The following is a 9614-nucleotide window of genomic DNA, read 5'->3' as shown; positions in this document are numbered from 1 at the left end:
CAAAAGTACAAAACTCTTTTTGTTCGAACCAAACATAAACATTCAGGTCTCGAAATGTGGGTAAAATCCATAAATTTGGACAAAAATTCAAGTGAAACTGATTTTTTTAACCCAAATCTGTAACAAGCTGAGAATAAAGATGTGACTGGAAACGAGACAGGAAATGAAAAACAAAACGAGGAGCTAAAAGAGCCTAAAAAGCTCAGAGAGCGGCAGAGTCGAGTCCTCACAAATATAGAAGAGAAACGTGAGTGTGTGCAGAGGAAAAGTCTGGTTATCTGTGAAACTGACAAACACATGAACCTGACATCCTGTCAGACCACAACTGTCCTGTCAACACCTCCAGGCTGTTTGTCTAAAACACTCCAGTGATCCTCTGTGTGTTCCCACCACACTGCAGATGGTTTATAGTAGATCTGCACATCTTTGTCGGGTTAAACAGCAAGTTTCTGGACTTTGTTGATATTTGTCCTCCATGAGAATATCTGTAATATCTCTGATATTTTAAAAATATCTGTACACACGTCTGCAGGAGAAAACAGAGTTTTTTGCTGTTTTCCTTCCTTTGACATCTTCATGATGTTCCTACCAGAGTTTTACATACTTTTTGTACATATTTGCATTAAGTAGTACATGTCTCAAGTAGAAAACAGAGTTTATGATGATTTTTTGGTGTTTTCCTTCTTTTGATGTCACTGAAGAGCTTTAATATTCCCACTAGACTCCTATAGAAATTTGACCTGTTTTATGTGCATGTTTGCACAGTTAAACAGCAGGTTTCTGTTCTGTGTTGGAGTGTTTTTTTTTTCTTTAATATCCCAACAGATTAGTTTAATCCTCCTGCAGAAGTTCAGTGATTCCTCTGTGACGTTTCTGTAACACCTCAGAACCTTTAAACGATGCGTTTACTGACTGTTTGAAGTCGTTAATTTCTCTATGAAGTTCCTGCAGGGACAAGCAGCAGCTGTTGGTTGATGATGTAAAAGAGCAGCAGCAGGTGAGAGGTCAAAGGTCACACTCAGTAACAGGTGAGGAGTCTTACCTTCAGAGCCATGATGACATCAGCAGCAGCTTTTATTCTTTACTGTTGATTCTGATCAGTTTCATCCTGTCAGTTTCTCAGCGAACAACCTGCAGCCGCATCAAGCTGCTGTAAAAATGCGCACGCCACTTCCTGTGGCTGCTGTCAGAGTAAAAGCTGCCTGCGCTAAAAGTTGATTTTATGGTTTAAAAAACAGTTTGAAGGTTAAAAAAAGAAAATCGCAAACATTAAAAACATGGAGACTTTTCTGAGTGACGGCGTCTCCTCCATCAGCTGCACTTACGTGCTTTTACTCTGGAGGTACATTCGATAGCTTCCTGTATTTTGGTGCTCAAAGAACAAAACTGACAGGAAGTGACGTCACAGATCCAGAACAGCTGAGGAGCCCCGGGCGTTTCCTCCGAGGTCTCCGGTCACACTCAGATATACACTGTAAAAAATACAAACCACCACAATGTAAAAAATAATACTCATATATACACTGTAAAAATACAGTACTGAACTACACTGTAAACTTTATGTATTATGTTCAAATTTACACTGTAAAAATATAAAACTACATTATAAAAAATGTACACACAAACTACACTGTAAAAATAATACAACATACAAATACACTGTAAAAAAATACAATACATAACTGAACACTGTAAAAATATTACAAGTCTACTCTGTTAAAGTATTCTGAACACAAAAATAATCCACACACAACTTAAAAAATATTAAATTGAAGATTACACTGTAAAAAGTAATATCAATAAAAAACCATACACTGTAAGAATAAAACTACACTGAACCATACACTGTAAAAATATTACCACAACACTACACTCCAAAACTTTATAAACTGTGCTACATTGCAGAAAATACTAAACTGAACACTGCGTTGTAAAAAATATTCACCTGCAGTGTAAAAAACACTGCGTCAGTTTATTCAGTCATAATGTATTTGTTAGAATATCTGATGTTGTGACAGATCCTTACCTTCAGTCAGTCTGCGGGGGGCGCTGCTCTGCAACACATCACAGGGAAACCCCCCCACACCTGGAAACACCTGCTGCTGCCTTCAGGTCCCATCAGGAAAACTCAGACAACCTGCAGACGTTTTTAACGTGTGTGTGTTTTTATGTCGTTCTCAGGACGCTGCTTCCTGTATCACCTCAACACAGAACTGAGCAGCTTCAAGCTGAACAGTGACTAAAAACACCTGAGCAGCTGTGCAGGACCTTTAAATAGAATCATAATTTCTTTTAAATAGTGGTGCAAATGAGGAGCTGAAACACTGTAAAAATAGGATCAAAAATACATTCAGTTTTTCATTTAAACAAAGTATTTACACTAAAGAAATTCATATAAAAACACTTTAAATCAAAACTTTAAATCAAAACATTGAGTCTGTTGTAAATGTTTATTTATTTAATATCTTTTACAAACAGTCATTTCAAACCCGTTAAAGAGCGAAGCAGCTTCACAAAATCTTCATCTGAACTGATGAAAGTTTCACATTCTGACTTTAATTTCTTTAAACAAACAAACAAACAAATGTAGCTCTGATTCATTTCAATCAAATATTGATCTGAACTGATGGAAACTGAAGGTTTCAGTGACACTTTGAGTCAGAAAGTTTCTGTGAAAGTTTTGGAGGAAAAAGGAAACAGTTTTCAGTCGCTACGCTTGTCATTAATTGGCAGCGTAATCAATAATCATCACTGAGTCAGCTGAGCGAACGAGAAAGTCAGACTTGATCTTCATTAAATTTCAAACATACACAGAAAAATATTTCTAAGAAATAAGTAAATATTTATTGAAATGGATCTTAGATTTTAGCAGCTGCTTCAAAGAAATTCTGGAAATCAACGACTCTCAGATTTCACCCCAATACTTCACTAAAATGAACATCAAACAACGCAAAGCATTATGGGTCCTGTAGTTCTTCCATGTCAATACACTTTTATGACATCACTAGGACTCTGAATGTCTCATCAACATGTTTCCTGTACAGATATTTAGAATGAATGAATGAAATGTGACCAATCAATAAACACCTCGAATGTTGAATCAATAATCAGCTTCATATAAATATTGATCATATGACGGAGCGAGAAAGCTTTGATCTTTACTACTCAGTGTGAATTTATGTCAGTTAGAGAGACGTTTCTATGTGTTTGTGGACGCAGGTGGTGCTAGAGAGCAGCTCGGCAGCGTTAGTGCGTGTTTCTGGGTTTCTTCAGTAGATGCACCACCACATGACCGCCACCGAGGCCAGCAGACCAATCAGAGAGCTCGCTGCAGAGGAGGGGGCGGAGTTACACAGGTCGGAGTTGCAGCACTTGAAGGTAAAACTGGACACCTGGAAAAGATCAATGATGTCAGAATATGTCTGATCAATCAGTGCTCCGAAAGTACAAATGTCAAAATTCTGTTCAACATAAAATACAACAAACTGATCAATAATCCAATAAACTAACTAATAATTCAACAAACTGATCAATAATTCAATAATTCAACAAACTGATCAATAATTCAATAATTCAACAAACTGATCAATAATCCAATAAACTAACTAATAATTCAACAAACTGATCAATAATTCAATAATTCAACAAACTGATCAATAATTCAACAAACTGATCAATAATTCAATAATTCAACAAACTGATCAATAATTCAACAAACTGATCAATAATCCAATAAACTGATCAATAATTCAACAAACTGATCAATAATTCAACACCTCTGCTGTGGTTTTGCTGGTTATAGAGTTTAGTGTAACTGAAACTTTAAGTAAACAGCCGTCAGATAAATGTAGAGAAGTAAAAAGTAGAATATTTCTTTCTGATATGTCGTAAAAGAAAGTAGAAAATCATCCAGTAAAGTCCAGAACAGAACTTCAGTAGAGGACGAGTAGAATACAGTACAGTATAGTAGAATACAGTAGAGTAGAGTAGAATACAGTAGAGTAGAATACAGTAGAGTATAGTAGAATACAGTAGAGTAGAGTAGAATACAGTAGAGTAGAATACAGTAGAGTATAGTAGAATACAGTAGAGTAGAATACAGTAGAGTAGAATACAGTAGAGTAGAGTAGAATACAGTAGAGTAGAATACAGTAGAGTATAGTAGAATACAGTAGAGTATAGTCGAATACAGTAGAGTAGAGTAGAATACAGTAGAGTAGAATACAGTAGAGTATAGTAGAATACAGTAGAGTAGAATACAGTAGAGTAGAGTAGAATACAGTAGAGTATAGTCGAATACAGTAGAGTAGAGTAGAATACAGTAGAGTAGAATACAGTAGAGTATAGTAGAATACAGTAGAGTAGAATACAGTATAGTAGAATACAGTAGAGTATAGTAGAATACAGTAGAGTAGAGTAGAATACAGTAGAGTAGAATACAGTAGAGTAGAATACAGTAGAGTAGAGTAGAATACAGTAGAGTAGAATACAGTAGAGTAGAATACAGTAGAGTATAGTAGAATACAGTAGAGTAGAGTAGAATACAGTACAGTAGAATACAGTAGAGTATAGTAGAATACAGTAGAGTAGAATACAGTAGAGTATAGTAGAATACAGTAGAGTAGAGTAGAATACAGTAGAGTAGAATACAGTAGAGTATAGTAGAATACAGTAGAGTAGAATACAGTATAGTAGAATACAGTAGAGTATAGTAGAATACAGTAGAGTAGAGTAGAATACAGTAGAGTAGAGTAGAATACAGTAGAGTATAGTAGAATACAGTAGAGTATAGTAGAATACAGTAGAGTAGAATACAGTAGAGTAGAGTAGAATACAGTAGAGTATAGTCGAATACAGTAGAGTAGAGTAGAATACAGTAGAGTAGAATACAGTAGAGTATAGTAGAATACAGTAGAGTAGAATACAGTAGAGTAGAATACAGTAGAGTATAGTAGAATACAGTAGAGTATAGTAGAATACAGTATAGTAGAATACAGTAGAGTAGAGTAGAATACAGTAGAGTAGAGTAGAATACAGTAGAGTAGAATATAGTAGAGTATAGTAGAATACAGTATAGTAGAATACAGTAGAGTAGAGTAGAATACAGTAGAGTAGAATACAGTAGAGTATAGTAGAATACAGTAGAGTAGAATACAGTAGAGTATAGTAGAATACAGTATAGTAGAATACAGTAGAGTAGAATACAGTAGAGTAGAGTAGAATACAGTAGAGTAGAATACAGTATAGTAGAATACAGTAGAGTATAGTAGAATACAGTATAGTAGAATACAGTAGAGTAGAGTAGAATACAGTAGAGTAGAATACAGTAGAGTATAGTAGAATACAGTATAGTAGAATACAGTAGAGTAGAATACAGTAGAGTAGAGTAGAATACAGTATAGTAGAATACAGTAGAGTAGAATACAGTATAGTAGAATACAGTATAGTAGAATACAGTATAGTAGAATACAGTAGAGTAGAATACAGTATAGTAGAATACAGTAGAGTATAGTAGAATACAGTATAGTAGAATACAGTAGAGTAGAATACAGTAGAGTAGAGTAGAATACAGTAGAGTAGAATACAGTATAGTAGAATACAGTAGGGTAGAATACAGTAGAGTAGAATACAGTATAGTAGAATACAGTAGAGCAGAGTAGAATACCGTATTATCCCACTAGAACACTGCGCTCCCAGTATGCAGCTTACTGGTGGTCCCTACAGTCTTTAAAAGTAGAATGGGAGGCAGAGCCTTCAACTATCAGGCTCCTCTTCTATGGAACCATCTACCGGATTCAGTCCGGGGTGCAGACACCCTCTCTATGTTTAAGAGTAGGCTTAAAACTTTCCTTTTTGATAAAGCTTATAGTTAGGGCCGACCAGGCTCGCCTTGGATCAGCCCTTAGTTATGCTGCTATAGGCCTAGACTGCTGGGGGACTTCCCATGATGCACTGAGCTCCTCTCTCCTCCTCCTCCTCTCCATCTGTATGCATTCATGTAACATCAATGCATGTCACTAACTTTGCTTCTTCCCCGGAGTTTTTTGTGCTTTCTCATCTCACAGGAAAACCTGACTCCCGGGCCGAACCTTCGCAGTCCTTCACAGTCCTGATGGCATCCTTCCCTGGCTGTTGCTGCTTGTGCTTGTTGTTGTTGTGATTGTTGTTCTCCTGTCCCCCCTCCCCCTTTCCCTCTCTCTTTCTCTCTCTCAACCCAACCGGTCAAAGCAGATGGCCGCCCACCAAGAGCCGGGGTCTGCTTGAGGTTTCTACCCGTTAAAGGGGAGTTTTTCCTTACCGCTGTCGCCAAGTGCTGCTCATGGGGGAATTGTTGGGTCTCTGTAAATTAAAGAGTTCGGTCTGGACCTGCTCTATGTGAAAAGTGCCTTGAGATGACTTTTGTTGTGATATGGCGCTATATAAATAAAGATTGATTGATTGATTGAATTGATTGAATACAGTAGGGTAGAGTAGAATACAGTAGGGTAGAATACAGTAGAGTAGAATACAGCAGAGTAGAATACAGTAGAGTTCAGTAGAGTTTGTACCTGTGGGAACATCTGGCCCAGTCGGCTGTATTCGCAGTCTGAATACTTGAGACACCGGCGGTAGGTCATTCCTCCTGCAGGACAAACAGGACGATAGTAGAAACAGTAGATTCTGAGTAGAATCGCTGAACTTCAGATAGAATCTAAAGTTCTCAGAGTGTGAAGGATCAAACCTTCAGACACGAAGCACATTACAGTTTCTGACCTCTTCATATAAAGAGTCCAGAACATAAATAGAGTTTGGTGAGGCAGACTTTTCACTAATCATCAGCTGACCCTGTATCTTCATGTTAGGGCCTCTCTGGGGGCCGAGACCCACAGGTTGCAAACCTCTGGACAGAAAGTATCTTCAGCCAATCAGAATTCAGTTGTATACAGTACAAGTAGACGCACAGGTAGAGGTACTAGAATATGTAGAGGTACAGTGGCACATAGAAGTACAGGAATAGGTAAACAGTTTAACAAACAAACAGGCAAACAGACAAACAGGTAAACAGGTAAATAGGTAAACAGTTTAACAGGTAAATAGCTAAATAGGTAAACAGGTAAACAGGTAAACAAGTAAACAGTTAAATAGGTAAACAGTTTAACAGGTAAATAGCTAAATAGGTAAACAGGTAAACATGTAACCAGTTAAACAGGTAAACAGTTAAAAAAGTAAACAAGTAAACAGGTAAACAGTTAAAAAAGTAAACATGTAACCAGTTAAACAGGTAAACAGACAAACAGGTAAACAAGTAAACAGGTAAACAGGTAAACAGGTACCTCTCTCAGTGAGTGTCAGACAGGCGTCGTCATAGCTACAGTCTCGTTGTTTGGAGCAGCTTCCTGTGTAATCCTTACAGCTGTAACACCGAATGGCTGATCCTGAAACACACATTTCATCTAACAGCTGATCCTGAAACACACATTTCATCTAACAGCTGATCCTGAAACACATTTCATCTAACAGCTGATCCTGAAACACATCTAACAGCTGATCCTGAAACACATTTCATCTAACAGCTGATCCTGAAACACATTTCATCTAACAGCTGATCCTGAAACACATTTCATCTAACAGCTGATCCTGAAACACACATTTCATCTAACAGCTGATCCTGAAACACATCTAACAGCTGATCCTGAAACACATTTCATCTAACAGCTGATCCTGAAACACATCTAACAGCTGATCCTGAAACACATCTAACAGCTGATCCTGAAACACATCTAACAGCTGATCCTGAAACACATCTAACAGCTGATCCTGAAACACATCTAACAGCTGATCCTGAAACACATCTAACAGCTGATCCTGAAACACATCTAACAGCTGATCCTGAAACACATTTCATCTAACAGCTGATCCTGAAACACATCTAACAGCTGATCCTGAAACACATCTAACAGCTGATCCTGAAACACATTTCATCTAACAGCTGATCCTGAAACACATCTAACAGCTCATCTGGATTTTCCGACCTGAGTCACTTGAGTCATATCAGCACCAACCCAAACCCAACAATAGAGCCCTGAGGGACACCTTTTGTTACTAATACTACTGTTACTATTCCTTTTATTACTAGCACAACCACCACTACTACAACTAATAATAATAATAATAGTAATAATAATAAACACTAATGATAATAATAATGACAATAATAATAATTATAACACTTTTATTATGAGCACTACCACTACTACTACTACAACTGATGATAATAATAAACAGCACTACTTATACTACTACCACTACTAATAATAGTAATAATAAATATTATTACAACTAATGATAATAATAAACAGCACTACTCATACTACTACCACTACTAATAATAGTAATAATAAATATTATTACTACTAATGATAATAATAAACGGCACTACTCATACTACTACCACTACTAATAATAGTAATAATAAATATTATTACAACTAATGATAATAATAAACAGCACTACTCATACTACTACCACTACTAATAATAGTAATAATAAATATTATTACTACTAATGATAATAATAAACAGCACTACTAATACTACTACTACTAATAGTAATAATAAACTTTATTACTACTAATGACAATAATAAACAGTACTACTAATACTACTACCAATACTACTAATAATAGTAATAATAAACTTTATTACTACTAATGACAATAATAAACAGTACTACTAATACTACTACTACTAACCCTACTACCACTCTTATTACTGCTTACTATCTGTTTCCTTCCAGATGTTTTTCAGATTTGTGCTCATTCATCAGTTAACGGTTCGTGTTTCAGCAGCTGTGGTCACTTGAGTGACTTCATGTCAGTTAAAGTGGATTTCAGCAGCACACATGGTCTTCTTCCAGAATAAAAACAGACCATCTGTCATGTTAATGTTTTTGGTCGTTCAGATTAAAAAAGTGATGAGAAAATAATAAAGCTTGAAACTGACCTGAAATCAGTCTCAGTACTTCAGAACATGATCTCATGAGACAGAATGAAACGTACCGAGTCCAATCAGAGCGCAGCACATCACCACGCAGATCCCCAGGGAGCGCTTCATTTTCACCTCTACACAGCTCACAGGTTCATCTGGAATCAGTTTGTCCACAGCAGCTCAGTCACCCAAACACTGAGTACCATAGAGTACTGTGTGCACAGTGTAGTACTGTGTGTACTGTATGTACAGTGTAGTACTGTTTGTACTGTGTGTACAGTATAGTACTGTGTGTACTCACCCAGTTGTGCGTTTCTGTTGTTGTTGAGTTCAGTGACAGACTGCTGAGTCTGACTCTGACAGCAGAATGACAGCGAAAGGCGACGCCCACAGGGAGGATCCTGTGTATAAGTATGAAGAATCAGTTTCATTGTTTTCTGTTTTCACTTTTCAATGACAGTTCTTCAGAACTGACTCACTTCAGTTTCTCCTGAACTTCAGGAGAACAGCCAAACAGCCAAACAGCCCTTCTAAAATGATCTACCCTCACAGCCCGTTGTGCTCTTAAAAGATTTCCTCATTTAAAACTACATGTGACGCAGCAAATAAACCATCATACGTTTCCTGGTGTCTACGTCATCACGCTGA

At 36.9% G+C, this 9614-nt stretch overlaps 2 protein-coding genes across 2 annotated transcripts in view; both read right to left on the bottom strand.

Annotated features, from left to right (window-relative positions):
- Nucleotides 1–2342, bottom strand: part of LOC121891699 (sorting nexin-9-like) — an 18487-nt gene extending 16145 nt beyond the window's left edge. The window contains exons 1-3 of the mRNA XM_042404259.1: nucleotides 2027–2342; nucleotides 1326–1472; nucleotides 1043–1207 (exon numbers count right to left, since the gene is read on the bottom strand). Coding sequence (XP_042260193.1) covers nucleotides 1043–1054 — 12 coding nt within the window. The 5' untranslated portion in view covers nucleotides 1055–1207; nucleotides 1326–1472; nucleotides 2027–2342. The remainder of the gene's footprint in view (nucleotides 1–1042; nucleotides 1208–1325; nucleotides 1473–2026) is intronic.
- Nucleotides 2343–2431: 89 nt separating this feature from the next.
- LOC121891734 (CD59 glycoprotein-like) lies at nucleotides 2432–9371 on the bottom strand. The gene is made up of 5 exons (XM_042404305.1): nucleotides 9268–9371; nucleotides 9038–9121; nucleotides 7314–7415; nucleotides 6549–6622; nucleotides 2432–3392 (listed from the first exon to the last, which is right to left on the bottom strand). Exons 2-5 carry the CDS (start codon nucleotides 9090–9092, stop codon nucleotides 3270–3272), a joined length of 354 nt encoding a protein of 117 aa, XP_042260239.1. The 5' UTR covers nucleotides 9093–9121; nucleotides 9268–9371; the 3' UTR covers nucleotides 2432–3269.
- Nucleotides 9372–9614: the final 243 nt, after the last annotated feature.

This window comes from Thunnus maccoyii, chromosome 24 (genome assembly GCF_910596095.1).
Source record: "Thunnus maccoyii chromosome 24, fThuMac1.1, whole genome shotgun sequence".
In the NCBI taxonomy this organism is placed as follows: domain Eukaryota; kingdom Metazoa; phylum Chordata; class Actinopteri; order Scombriformes; family Scombridae; genus Thunnus; species Thunnus maccoyii.
The sequence above is the reverse complement of the archived record's forward strand: the minus strand, read 5'-3'. Positions and strand labels throughout refer to the sequence as shown.